The following is a 15,230-nucleotide window of genomic DNA, read 5'->3' on the forward strand; positions in this document are numbered from 1 at the left end:
GATATGTATTTTCTCTGGTTTAATTGTGAAGAAGACTACTTACTTTTGGGCTGTATTTGCGTGATTGGATTAACGTAATTTCGAGTAGTTCTTTTGTATTAAATACTATTAATTATTAGCATTTGTTTCATATTCTCAAGTTTTTCCAACAGGTGTATGCTGCTAAGACAAATTTTCCATTCATGAATTGTTCTGCAATTCTGCATGGCATACAGGGCAATTAATCTGAGTTTGGTTTTCAGAAAGTCATCTATTGAAACAGACTCAGTAAAAAATCTCATTATTTTTTTTTTATAAGCATGGATGTGAATGAGTAAAAATGAATGAAATATGATATACTACCAAGGAATGGTTAAGTAATAGAAAATAAAATGATATATATTGGTAAAGAGTGAGTATAAAGAAAAGAAGGTATAGGTAGGTAATATAAAAAAATCAAATTATAGGTCGTTTTTTTTAATGGAAAAATTTTCATGAATGAAAACAAAAATCATTCTATAAAAGTTTCCAAAACCACACAAAATTTTATTGCATAAAACAATGTAAAAAAACTTATTAAGGAGAAAGCTGTGTCGATATTCAAAAATAATTAATAAAAGTGATCAAATATAGGTATGAAATGTCATCAAAGTGAATGATGAGTTTGGAAACATTCCTCAAAATATCACTATTACTGAAAAATGAGCACGGAAATGACTGAAAATTAAGGTAAAATTGACAGCAATTGCTTGAAGTATTATTTAACCAATTAATCAATTGATTGGAGTTGCTCTTCAGTCAGTTTTTCAGTAATCTCATCCTATTGATCTAATGACAATTGAAGTTGATTTTTTTGCAATAGTTTTTACCTGCAAATAAATGTTACCCTATTACCAGGGTGTACTTTGGGCAGGCCCTTTGAAATATGCCCAGCATCATTACAACAGAAGCAAACAACAGGCAGAGATGGCTTACCTCTGGCTAAGATAGTGGTGGACTTGATTGACTACTTTTCTTTCTCTTCTATGATCAGTGTTGACTGTTGCCTCTTAAATTGAAAGTTCACAGGCCTTATTTAACATCACCTTATTTGTGATATCTTCACCCTAATTGAGTAGCGCATTAAGTTACTCAAGGTGTGAGCAGCAGCAAGTTCTTTGGGTACACAATTTAGGATCCAAGGGAGATGTTCTTCTGGTAAGATAGCACTACCTATTGGTAAACTAAAGTTGAGATTAGTAACAATAGAATTGACTTCTTCAATGTATTTATTTGGATCATTACCACTTCTCTTCAGTGACATGTTCATCAAACAAATTTGTAACAATATTCTCTTTTCCAACATTGAAGCACAATAATATTGACTGTAGTTCAAGCATAGGTATCCCCATAGGGTTCTGTTTCTTCTAGCACATGGGGTACTGGCTCTTTCCCAATTATTGAAACAACAATAACCATTGCTTTTTTTCTTATTTTGTGCAGATCAATAATTTATTTTTCATTGTTTCCTCTAAATTAGCGCATTAGAGGCAATTTTTTATGTGGAATTTCCATTCCAGGAAATCTTTTCATTCAAAACTGAGCATTGGAGAACAGAGCATAGTCTTTAGTATAACTAGAAAACCCGTTAAAACCGCGCATACTGCGCGGTTCTCCTAGAGCGTGAAAATATAAATGTTGAAAATGTATGAGAAATGTAATTGTGTGTATAGCAAAGCAATATCAAGCTGATTGAGTATTTTGATGTTCTTTTAAAAAGTAGTACTTATCAAAAAATTAAAGCTTTGCGATTTAAAATGTTTAGAGATCAACAATTAATAAAAGTAGTATCAAGCTTTTTGAGCTGGTAAAATTAGGAGTTGAACCCAAGATCAATAATCTGTCCGTCGCCTTGACCCGTTCGGCTACCATCGCTGATGGACTACTTGCTTAATGCAGCGTTGTGATTGGCCGAATTGTTTGTCGACCTTTTTGAGTTTTTTGGCCAACTTTTAAAACTTTCAAGAACACCCCACAAATCTACACTTCACAAGCTTTCTATTGAGAGGTCTTTTATGAAAATCGGTCGAGTATTTACTGAAATCTCGTGGAATCAAAAAAACCTTCGAAATGGTTTCTTGAGCTTTTTGAACTTTTGGCCAAATTTTTCGAACTTTTAATAATAGCTTGAATATCTACCTACACATTCGCAAGCTTTGTATTGAGGGGTCTTTTATGAAAATCGGTTGAGTACTTACTGCATATTATCTCGTGCAAAGATGGGACCATTCGAATCACGGAATTGAATGCGGATCAGTTTTGATTTTTGAATCGGATTCACAGGGTATCTAACAGGTAGTGAAAGTAGTGAAAATGTAGTCAATTTTGTTGAAAAGGTGTGAAAAAAATGAAAAATTCAAATGCGTTTCTTTTTCTTAATCTTCATTCTGTAGAAAAGAGCTCATTTGTTGACTTTTTTAGAGCTTGAATTACACATTTTTGAGAGCTATTTGCTCTTTTTCCACCTGAGAACCTTATTGTTCAAATCAAGAAATGGTCAAAGTTTGAATCAGAGAAATGAATTCCTTCCCTGCATGAGGAACCTTTTTTTTTTACTCGTAACAAAACACGAATTTTTGAAAGCTTTTTGCCCCCGCTTTGCTCGGGCTCGTTTGTTTTTTTTTCAATTTTGAGTTTTTCAAAATACCTCTCAAAATACTGATTTTTGAGAGCTTTTGCCCTCGCTTCGTCAGGGCCGGTTTGTTTCTCTTTTCCGCAATTGAAAAATTCCAGACTTGAAGGAGAAATCGAAATTTGTATACCTACGTTTTATGAATATTAGGTAAAATTGTACCTTTCAAATGACAAAATTGTTATTTTATCTTCTACTTATTTTGCTTTAAAACTCGCCGTTTCATTTCGAAAAATTGGTATGTTTTTTCCCCAAATGTCGTTCAAATTTTCCATCAATTTTTTGTAAGTATATTATATTATATTTTTTAACATTTTGACGTTGAAAAAAGTTTTTATTCGACCTGTTTCATTACATTAGCACGAACCTTGAAGGAAAAATACGTAAAATCATAAATTGAAATAATAAAATTATATTTTTGACATCCGCTTGCTTGAAAAAAATCTTGGGATGTTTGAAGACATTGGAAAAGTGAAAAATTTTAATGTAAAATTTTGCCCCCCCCCCCTCGGCTTCCTTTTCTTATAAATTTGTAAGTGTTTGAAAAATGTCGACCTTCTTGAGCCCTGCTTTTTCATTTTGAAATTTTGTAAGACACCTTGTCTTATAACATGTGTTCATTTGTATTATTTTTTTAAAATGATTTTGATTGAAATTAAAAAAATATTTTGTATATAAATTTTCTTCCAATTCCAATTTTTTTTATTTCTTGTGTGTTTGAGGGGGGGGGGGGGTCGAATGGATAGCTTTCTGAAAATTTGGTTGAAAAAAGGCAGTGAAAAAAGTAGTGAAAAAGTAGTGTTTTTTCAACAAAAAAAATTCGTTAGATCATGGTTAGATATGTACCATGTATGAACCGGATTCAGAATAGGATTCAAAACAAAAATGAAGCGTGAAAATTGAATCCTATTCACAACTGAAGAGTCCACGGAAAGAACCAGGTAAGTCAGTTTTTTTCAAAAATGAGTTTAGGGTTGAATTAAATTCACACTGAGGAGTAGAAAAATGTAGTCCATTTATATTTTGAAAAAAATCGATTTTTCATGGTTAAAATGGCCTTTAAAAAAAAGAGGAGAGGAGAAAAATGAGCCGAGACCAAATGTGAGGCGACAAGAAGAAAATTTCAACATCGTTAACTATTTAGAATACAAAAATTTTTCATTATGTCATCATAAATAATCGATTCTTATCGTATTCAAGTTGTTGCAAAACACTGATTTTTCAATTTTTTGCTTGATTTTTTCACGAAAAGAGTGACTTTTCAAGTCGTGACTGGCCAATCTCTTCATTTTTTTCCCAACAATGCCTCAAGTTGTGTTTGTGGGATGTTGTGTGATGTATTCCCAGTCATTACCTTGATGAAATTCAAATTCCCTACAAAATTGGAGCATTCTGATACTTCAAAACGCCGTAACTCAAAAGTTTGAAAAAGTGACTTACCTGGTTCTTTCCCTGGACTCTTCAACTGTATCTGAATCACAGCGTCACAATTCATTTTTTTTTAATTCACCAATTTTTCCAATTTTTTCTCTTCAAGGAGTGTTTTTGATACAAATGTCTTATTAATTTTTTTGAGCATTGAGCACCGTTCATTTCGGAAAATTAAAAACACAAATTCGCAGCTATAGGTACCTACTATAGCATAAAGTCTGCTGAAGGTAGTTTTTAAATCGTTTTTGAGCCTCCAGCAACCTTTTGGAAATTAACTACTGGAGTCTTCAGCAGATTTTTCAGTTTACCAAACAGAGATTGAAATCCAAAATTCATTCTGCACCCCAATTTAAAATTTTAAACGCGTTATCAAGTCTACTGTAGGTGGGTTCAAGTCATTTTGGAGCTTCCAGCGACTTTTTGGAAATTCCCAAAGCCTCCGGCAGATTTTAGAAACTTGAAAATTTCGTCAAATGGAGTTGTATACAACCGAAATTCACTCTGTAATATAATTTTAACACACCATGAACTATGAGGTCTACTGCAGGCGGATTACAAGTCGTTTTGAAACTTCCAGATACTTTTTTGGACTTTCAAGCCAGATAAGGTTCGGGTAATTTGCTTCAAAATTGGTGTATTCCAGTCTCGAATATATTTTTGTCCATTGATTTCATACTTCTTTGAAAATTTGAAAAATTAACCTTCAATTTCATACTTCTTTGAAAATTTGAAAAATTAACCTTCAGCCTCTGCCTGAGGAAAGACAAAAATTCAGTTAACATTCCATTTTTAACATTATTCCGAAGTGAATTGCAGGCAACTTCAATCCGATTTGCTTCTGTTTTTTAATAAATGCCACAACATCTGCCCGAAATATTTTTTGATTGTATTTTACATCAAAACTTCATATCTAGTCAGCAGTAGGTAGCAAAAATAACAAAAATTTAATCGCGGTTTTTGAAGGAATCGGATTCATTTGAAAACTGAATCACAGATTTTGAATCAGATTCAATTTTTTGGGAGAATCGCCCCAATTGAACCCAATTCATTTTTTTTGTTAATCGCCTCATCTCTGGTTTCATGGAATCTAAAAAACTTTGCTGAATGCTGCTTTGTGATTGGCCAAAATGGTTTCTCAAACTTTTTGAACTTTTAGCCAAATTTTTTGAACTTTCAATAATAGTCTGCATATATCTACACTTCACAAGCTTTCTATTGAGGGGTCTTTTATGAAAATCGGTTGAGTACATACTGAGGTCTGGTAGGAACAAATAATCCAACATAATTCTAATTGCTGAATGCTGCGTTGTGATTGGCCGAAATAATTTCTCAAGGTTTTTGAGCTTTTAACCAAAGTTTTCAAACTTTCAAGAATAGCATGCAAATCTACACTTCACAAGCTTTCTATTGAGAGGTCTTTTATGAAAATCGGTAAAGTACTTGCTGAGATCTCGGAGATCTCGTGGGAATTATAATAATATGCCGAATGCTGCGTTGTGATTGGCTGAAATGATTTTTTGAGCTTTTTGAGCTTTTGGTCAAACTTTTCGAACTTTTAAGAATAGCCTGCAAATCTACACTTCACAAGTTTTCTATTGAGGGGTATTTTATAAAAATCGGTTGAGTACTCACTGAGATCTCGTGGGAACAAAAAAACCGACATCATTTTAATATATAGGATTATAACATTATATGCAGATGAATGAATCTTGCTTAAAATGCAAGGAACGAATGAATCTTTTGACTATAAGCAAACAAGCTAGATGCCTTAAACAAGCTAAATCAACTCTTTTCAACAACAAGAAAGATGAGTTTATGGTGCATATCACGACATCATTTTAATATATAGGATTATAACATTATATGCAGATGAATGAATCTTGCTTAAAATGCAAGGAACGAATGAATCTTTTGACTATAAGCAAACAAGCTAGATGCCTTAAACAAGCTAAATCAACTCTTTTCAACAACAAGAAAGATGAGTTTATGGTGCATATCAGTAATGTATCTTACATACAATATATTTTTAAAATTCAGTTAACTTAGTTTGATTGTGTACAAAAATTATGAATTCAGTTTTGAGAAGGATTTCATTAGGTAGGTATTAGCTAAATTGACAAATGAAAGATAAGAAATTGACCAGTAGTGCATTTTCTCTAGTTTAATCATAAAGAGGACTACTTACTACTTACTTATAGTACCGCACGCCGCCGCGCCGAGCCGCCGCCGCCGTCAAATAATGCGCGCCGTCGCCGCTGATAGTTTTCTCAACCACGCCGGCCGCCGCCGCCGCCGATTTTGCGCGGCGGCGTTAATCGGCGTGGCGAATATTTTCAGTCCTTGAGTATAAAAAATTTCAATTTTGAATTTTTGATCCACCCAGAAATGAAGTTTTCGCTGATTAAGTCCAAAAAATCTTCAAAAAAGTTTCGCCCTCGCTGTGCTCAAGCTTGAACTTTGAACTTCTGTCGTCTGATCTAATTATAGCAGTGGCGAACTGGCCTGAGGGCCTATGATTTAAAAACCTGTCATTCAAATTCTGAAATTTTGATCTAAAAAAATAAACAAATTTCTGAAAATCATGGTTTTTTTATCTCTCGAAATACGAATTTTTGAAAGCTTTTGGAAAATTTTTCGTTTTTCCTTCTCTGCTTCATAGCGTAAAAATTAAAAAAAAATTCAATCATCAGTCAAAATGACAAAAAAACATGCTTACCATTCTACATTATTACTTTTCTCTAGAAGTGGAGCCAACATGAAATGTTATTTTTACAAAAATTCAAAAATGTGGTCATTAAAATAATGCAGGGTAGAATCTCAAAAATTGTAGTATCATATTTTCATATTTTATGGGGAGGGAGGGGGGCAAAAATGATGAGTGGTATTTTTTTTATAGATGACAAAGGAATTTTCCAAGGAAAGCTCCTGGAAATTTATTTCTGAAAAGTTTCAAATCCATGAAGAAAAATTGTTAGAAATGGAGAGAAAGAAAATTGCAAAAAAAACGTTCAATTTCTGCAAAATAATATTGATAAAATTGTTCAAAATGAAAGAAAGAAAAATAGTTTGGAAATAGTTGGAAATTTATTAGTTACTCATACGTAGTTGATAAAATGACATTTTCAAACTGACATTTTTTCAACGCCTGCTTCACACTTCGAAGAAATACAAATTTCCAGTAACTTTCTGAAAACTTTCCGCAGTTTCCACAAGTTTTCAAAATATAAATTTCTGGAAATTTATCATCCTTTGTATTTTTCAACTTTCTGACTTTTAACTCAGAGATAAAAATCTCATTCCTGAAATTTTTGGGATTCGATTCTGCTTCTAAACTTCTAAAAGCACATTTCAAATTTTTATGGTCATAAAATTTTATTTTGATCCATTGATCCTACTCGCGCGGGTCCAAGAAAAAAGTAAAAATTCAAAGTTAGCATTTCAGGGTACAAAAAAATGGGTATTTTTTGTATTCAATTTTGCTCTCGCGCCGAGGGCGCCGCCGCCGCCTAAAAATTTTAGGAGATTTAAGACGCCGCCGAAAATTGAATTTTTTGTCGGCGCGCCGCCGGCCGCCGATGAAAAATTACAAAACGCCGCCGCCTACAAAAAGCTCGTCGGCGTGCGGTACTACTTACTTTACTTATAGTAAGAATTAACAATCAACTTTTCTGTATGTTGGACATGTAATTAGCTTCTTTTTTCTTTTGCCTAGTAGTGCAGGAGATTCGGCATGTTACTCTGGGAAAAAATTGTTACAAAATGTTTTTTTTGGCTCAATGTATTATAATATAATAATAGAGGCTCACAAATTGGAACAATATGAACGTATGTAGGAAATTATCACTTTTAGTGCTTTGCATAATTATGAAAGAAAAATCACTTTTACAAGAACCCTAAATCCTAAGCACTCCGCGTAATTTTTAAGCTCTCGACGAATATTATGTTAACTTTATCACTCGTTCTCTTGCCTTGAAGATGGTATGTTATTGTACTGAAACGGCCGTCGCATTTTTTCTAATAATAAATATAGTGTTTTCTTGTAAAAGTGATTTTTCTTTCATAATAATGGAACAATATTTTCAAGATTCTTTTGATACCTACCAATGTCAGTTAATAATGGAACTTGTCTCATTATTTCCCAAAAGAGGGGGTTTTGTTTAAATTTTGGCGAGTTTATTATCATTGCAGGTTTAATTTTAAATGGTGTGGGAAATTTTGACTAATTTGAGTAAGGGCAATATGAATCTCGATACGAGCACAAGTTTAAAGAAATTACCAAGTAAATTACCTGATTAAAATAAGATTTCTCCTGCCTGCTAATGCTAAATAATGAATCTTCTGGTTCAAACAAATAATAAGGTAACTCTTCTAAATAATAATTATCTTCTATATGAATTGAGCAATTGACAGGATCAATTACTCCGGCGCCCAGAACCTAAAGGGGAGGCAGGCAGAAAAAGAACACAGGGCCCAATTAGTTTCATTGAAACTAAGTGAGTGCAATTTAACTAAAAAAGGCAGAGGAATTTAGTGGAAGCGTTTTTAGGGTCCTAAAGCAATTTCTAAATATCCAGAAGGGGGATCTTAACCCAGGGAGCCGGAAAAGACCTCGAGTAAATTTGAGTGCACCATGTGCACTACTGGCAAATCTAACATTTTTCACTAAAATACAAATTAAATAACTCACTGTTGGTTTAGTCGCGTCCTGCTCCATCTCTGGTTCCTTTTGAGTCTCTGGCATTGGAAATTTTGAATAATATGCGAAAATTGAAAGGTCAAATAAATTTACTAAGAACACACTTGTTGTCAGTTAAGATGCAAAGGGCAAAATGGCAGAGTTCTAGCTAAGAGGAATAGAAGTTTATTGTGGGGGTCTGAGTCATTGCCAAAGAGGATTTTTGGTGGCCATTTTAATAGTTGACCAACTCAGAGGGTGAGTCACCCTTCCAAAGAGGTCACTATCCTTCTGAAATCGAGGGGGAGAAATTACGGGTAATTACCACGTAATTTACCACCTCTGAATTTGGTAAATTTCAAGTGGATCGTCAGTGCAGCCACTTGAAGTCGATTTTTCGACAAATGGTTTGATAAATTTCTTGCTAATAATTAACCCTTTATAAATGCAAGAACACACACTCTAAAAATGCTTCTGCCAATTCAACCACATCAAACTATTCGATTAAGTTAGTATAATTTGTACAAGTTTGTACATACACATATCTGAAACTACATTAATTATTCACACTTTTAACAAATTATTTCCAAATCCAAAGAAAGTCTCATTGATGCCATAGTCAACTGAACAAAGTGCTACATGTTTGAAATGGATGGTTATTATTTTTATCTCAGTCCTTTTTTGAGACAGGGTGGGTAAAATGAGTTGGTGGCCAGCAGTTGGCCAGAGCCTTTTAAGAAAGTGTTTGCAGTAAGTAAGAAAATTGATTTGACATATTGAAAAAATATAATAAAACCCTTTTTAAAATCAGTCCTCAGGACTTTACTCTTTAAAAATACCCTTTTGATCTGTCCAACACTGCTAATCATCAAATTTTAATTTAGAAGATACAAAGTGAAATTTGTCAACAAGGGAAATGAGGGAAGCTGGGAGCTTGTGGTATTGAAAGTCATCAATAATGTCTGATTCAAAGGTGCTAATATTTGAGCCTTAAAAAACAAGATTTTTTCCAATTTCAATACTTACAGTTGCTAGAAAATTTACGTATTCAATGATGATTAAATTAGTACTGTTTCTATACTTATTTGGTATTGTTTTAATTACCCTAATTGAAGAAATGGGTTTAGTGGTGGTTAAAGCTTTGTGTATTTTGGATGAGGTGTAAGAAATGAGACAGAGGAGTGGAATAGGTCAAGTGTAAATGTGTACTGAAACAGGGTGCATACATCACAATGGTACCAAGTAATAGTAAAAAATATTCGAAAAAGTTGATACTGCAATTGAATTAGTGGTATGCAAATGCATGTGTTATTTCCATACCTTATTTTGTCAACTTTCAATGTTCAAGTACCTAATCAGTTTTGTCTGATTGTGAAGGTCATAGTCGTTGTAAGGGAAAGTGCTGTATTCCCAAGTGTTTAACTGGTGAGAATACTTACATTTGCACTTGGTAATTGGAACACGACTCTACATAATGCACATGAATATACGTATTTTGTGTATTTCGCTTTTAAATAGCGATATTCTTTACTTTTCAAGGACTTGTTGTAAGAAAGATGGTCAGAACGAGCTTTTCAAGTTAATTTTTTGTTGATCTATGAGATGATGTATCTCGAGTCGCTCCTCTCCTGCCACACATCTCATCATCCATCCAAAGTACACGGCATGTTAACTTCATTGTTTTTAACCCTACGTGGGTATTTTATGGAAAATAACGCAAAGGGTACCAGGTGGTGAATTTCACCACCAAATAAAAAACACTGGCAAAATTAATTTGAGATGGGTGGCATAGCTGTTGCTGGTATAGATGTGTACCTCGGACCTTACTGAACACAACGCGCCACCTACAAGTCCCCTCCTTTCATTATATTTAGAAAAATTACTGTTTTTCGAATATAAAAAAAATCGAATCGAAAAATTTCACCTTAAGGAGGTGTTTTTCCCTGATCGTTTCAATGAAAATCAATACGAAGAAGACACCTTAAGGTGAATTCTTGTGTTTTCTATAAATTTAAGTATCCAATATTTTAAAAAATAAATAAAAAAACGTAATAGGTTCATGTAGGCAACCGCACATGCATCCATGCGTAGTCCGATAGTCGAGCTACTAAGCGCCCCAGTCGTTGAACCAAACAACAACATTGCTCTGCCCACCTGAACAAAAACCGGTATTGGTGGTGAATTTCACCACCTGGTACCCATAGAGGGTTAACAAAGAAATTCATTTTGAAGACATCTTGTTTTCTTCTGTGTTGCAACTTATTTTCATTACTAGAAAATTGCTTGTAACTTGAAGTGTGGCTCATGTCATGATGATTTGTCAAATTGCGCAAAAAAATGAAGAGTTTGATTTTGGGAAGATGACATCAGTGTAACTCTTGAATATATTATGGGAAAACATTTTATTGACAGAGAAGTGGCTGGTATGTTGCAGAAACTCAAATTTGAAGGGAATAAGGCAAGGGGTCCCACTGCTCCCAAATGACAAAAAAAAAAAATCTGAGTGGTATATGCTCAAAAATGCACAGGGTGGCTCAAGTGGTAATTCAGTTGATGAAGTTGAATATTTTGATGTGATTGAAGCGAAGCAAAAAAAAATTGCATGGGTTGGATTAGACTATGTTGCTTTCAAGTTGAGTTGTAAAAAGACAATTTTCAATCACCTCATACATTCTAGAGAGGATGCTTTGTACTTATTGTAAAAATTATTCCTAAAAAAAAGATAAAAAAGAAAAAGAAATAAACTTCGAGAAAACCAATTTTATGTTGAAAAAACTTTTTAATGATTATGAAATAGAAATCAATGCACAACAATTACCAAAAATAAACACAGTTTGTTCAATAAAAGCTAGGTAATATTTAAAAAAAGGCAATTTTCACAATTTTGATAAAAAAAAACAGTACACTAATTTCTAAAAAATAAAATCCTTTTCAATATTTTTACTTAACAGATGTTAACTAAAATGAAAAAAATATCAGTTTTGCAGTTACAGGTTTTGGCATAATTTTTCATTTCCACTTTTTAAGTGGGTGCAAGTGGGTGCAATTATTGCAACATTGGGCAAACTTTTTCCAAAAAACTTGAGCAAAATAAAACATGGGAAATAAATAAAAAATAAAAAATGCTTCGAAAGTCATAAATGAAATAAATGCAACAAAATATTGATTATTCACACAAAAATGTCATGAATGATCTGTAAGGGAAAAAAACACTGAAAATACTATCAAGACAACACCAGCTTCCACTACCTACATAATATGTAAAAAGCTTAATTCAAACAAAATGTTGAGAGCCTGGTGAACTTTTTTTGCTTGTAGCTCAGCTGTATACTATAGATATTACACATCACACTACAATTGTGCAAGACATAGAAAATATATTAGGAAAAAATAACTCTTGCTTCTCAATTTTTACTATTTATTAGTGCAAAGCTTTTCAAACACCAAGTGTTCATCATCAGGCTTAAATCACTATTGAACAAAATAATAAGTATACTTAGATGAAAATTGAGAATGTTTCAAAAGTCAAACTTCAACAAAGTAAAACTTGAGAAATAAATTAAAAATTAAAAAACTTAGAAAATACTTCGATAAAAAATTAAAAACGCTTCAAAATTCAAACTTGAACAATGTGCATAAAAGTAGAGAAATAAATAATAAGTAAATTGAAAACGCTTCAAAAACCAAACTCAAAGTAAAATTTAGGAACTAGTTAAAACATTGAAAATGAAATTCAAAGTACCTACCTAAAACTTAAGAAATAGATAAAAAATTGAAAGTGCTTCATAAAGCAAACTCAAATGAAGTAAAAAAATTGAACATTGAACTAATATTGCAGAAAAAGTCGCCTAACACAGCCACTTGCTGGTTTTGATAACCATTATGTTCTTAAGAAAATCTTCTGAATTATATTGTAAATAATCCAATATAAATCTCAAAATGGAAAATAACTGATCCACGGAGCACTGAGTGCAGGGTAATCAACAGCGTTACCTACTTTATAGACAGCTCAGGATATCGTTCCTTTGTTTTTCCATTTTTCCAGAAAGCAATCATACCATTGTTTGCTTCGTCACAGTTGTAAACTAGCTGTTGTAGTAATCTTCTAATTATGCAACATTCATGAAAAAACAATTTTAAAATATGTAGGTACTTAATCACAAAATAAATGATTCACCTGCATATATCGTTATGATTAATCTTGTAATTATAAACACCAAAAAAAAAAATGATTGTTGAGAATCAAATATTCCTCAAATGTAGTCTTTTCATGTTCACATCTCCAAATAGTTGAAGAGGTCGTGAATCGTGTTTGGGGAGGGGGGAGGGGTTGTAAACTTTTTCAATCGAGCTGATGCTTGAAAATAATGTTTTAGTATTGCAAGCTGTAGCATGCAATAGTTTTTTTTGATACTTATCCTGTATGCAAGGTTACTTACTACTTATTATTACGTAGCCTAATTGAATAATTGGTTCTCGTATAGGGTATACTGGAGAAAAGCTCGTGTAAACAATCCCTTTATTCATTGGCGGAAGGAGAACTTATCGAATATATCTTACTTTACATAGAATAATTTCTTCTTGTAGTTTGCAGTTTATGTTAGGGAAGGCCTTTTTTTTTATTTACAGGGGCGCATTTTCCGAAGTACGATTGGCGGAAAGCAAAGAAAATCCGGGCGAAATGTACGCTGTGAAGATAATCGACAAGAAGGCCTTAAAAGGAAAAGAAGATTCTTTAGAAAATGAAATACGAGTATTACGCAGGTAACGTAATTTTATATAAGTTATTGGCAAATCTTTTTCTTTTTTGCTTTTTTTTTCTCTCAACATGAGGAGGAAAATGGCGCAATGGGGGTTGAACTGGAGTACATTACTTCGAAGAAAGCAAAGTTTTCAAATTCGTATCCGGTTCTGGTTCACGTTTACCTTTACCTACGTGTAAAAGTTGCACATTTCGTACATTTTGACGATGAATTTTGAACAGTAGAGTAGATTCAAGATTGTGATATGAAAAAAATGGCGTCTAAAAGAAAAAAAAAATGAATGATTACAGAGCTTTATATTTATTGATGGAGAAAATTTGTACCAGAAAACTCGCAGATTACGCGACATATAAATTATTTAGATGTTAGAAACTATGGTAGCCTATTGATATGGCAACGGTATAGCAAAAATTCCGGCCTAAATAATTTTTATTATCTTCAAATAGGTTCAGCAAATCTCCCGGAACAGGTGGTAAAGAAGAAGGCGATAGGTGAGTGGAGTTTTGTTGCCATTCATTGTTAAGGTGATTGAGATACTCATTTCGGTGGCAGTGTTGCCATTTCATTACTGATTTACCTTTCTTTTTTTTTTTGCTGCTTTATTTACTTATTACATTATATATGCATATAGTAATCATGTACTATAAATTCATGGCGGCTTGGTTGATGTATACCTATATATATAGACTTACACACGATGAGCTACGAGCTTTTCAAGTTTGAAATTTGTGTGAGTGAAAACGTTTCGGTTGATGGTCTCGAAATTCTGTGATAGAGTTTGGTATTTGGCAACACTGTCACGAGAATGCGAGCGTAAGCACGATGCATGTTGAAATTGTTAATTTTATAAGGCAATTTTGCATGTGGCATGATGGCTTCGGAAATACCTATGTCAGTTGTGTAAATTACCTACTTACCTAGACCATGCCTAGACCTACCTTGTCAGCGGTAAAACAAATTACGGTTTTGGTGCTCGTATATTTCGTACCTTTCTTATTTAAGTATTTTTTGTTGTGGTGGTGTAAATTTTTTTCTTTTTGCGGAAATATTGCACTATTTTGCGAGATGCCTGCTCGAGCACGTAATTATAATTTTTTGGTGGTTTGAAGGTGGAAGTTTACTTACTTTAGATTATTCCCCTAAAAGTATTTAAATATTACAGGTGTTGGTGGCACTGTCATGTTTCCACTATATTACAAAATAATTACACTTGAGCTGTAGGTATATTTTGAAACCTATACTTCAGTTTTTATCGAGGAATTTTCCAAACTGTCGAAAACTCTGGCTCGGTTCTCATTTTCATCATCGATTCACTATCACAACATTCGTCATAAGTTCTTCAAAATAAATCATTTTTATCAGTCGTGAGGTTTCATTTACTTACTGCTTTTTATAATACTTTTTAATTAAAAGAATACTAATTTTAGAAATAAATCATTTTTAAAGCGATTTTTAGGAATCAATGATTCGAACTGATTCGAATCGTTAAAACGAAGTACCTAATGATTCGTAATTCGAATCGGTTTCCCTCCCTTTCAATTCAATTTTTGAACTTTTCCTGTCCAATAAAAATAGTGTTTTTTGATTTCATGTTCAACTGCAATTTTAATTAATTTAACAATAAATAAAATTGTTTATCTTCGAAAAAGATGGTGATTCCTGATTCCTGATTTGTGATTGGAATCAATTTTTGCGTGATTTTTCCCACTCC

General features: G+C 33.0%; 1 protein-coding gene across 4 annotated transcripts in view; it reads left to right on the forward strand.

Moving 5' to 3' along the window:
- CaMKI (Calcium/calmodulin-dependent protein kinase I) overlaps positions 1-15,230 on the forward strand; it is a 481,648-nt gene that overhangs the window by 412,811 nt on the left and 53,607 nt on the right. For 2 of the 4 annotated variants that reach the window (XM_065361814.1, XM_065361817.1), the window contains exons 2-3: positions 13,386-13,520; positions 13,966-14,010. In XM_065361814.1, coding sequence (XP_065217886.1) covers positions 13,386-13,520; positions 13,966-14,010 — 180 coding nt within the window. The remainder of the gene's footprint in view (positions 1-13,385; positions 13,521-13,965; positions 14,011-15,230) is intronic. The other 2 variants (XM_065361816.1, XM_065361818.1) reach the window with 1 other exon arrangement.

This window comes from Planococcus citri, chromosome 4 (assembly GCF_950023065.1).
Source record: "Planococcus citri chromosome 4, ihPlaCitr1.1, whole genome shotgun sequence".
Classification (NCBI taxonomy): domain Eukaryota; kingdom Metazoa; phylum Arthropoda; class Insecta; order Hemiptera; family Pseudococcidae; genus Planococcus; species Planococcus citri.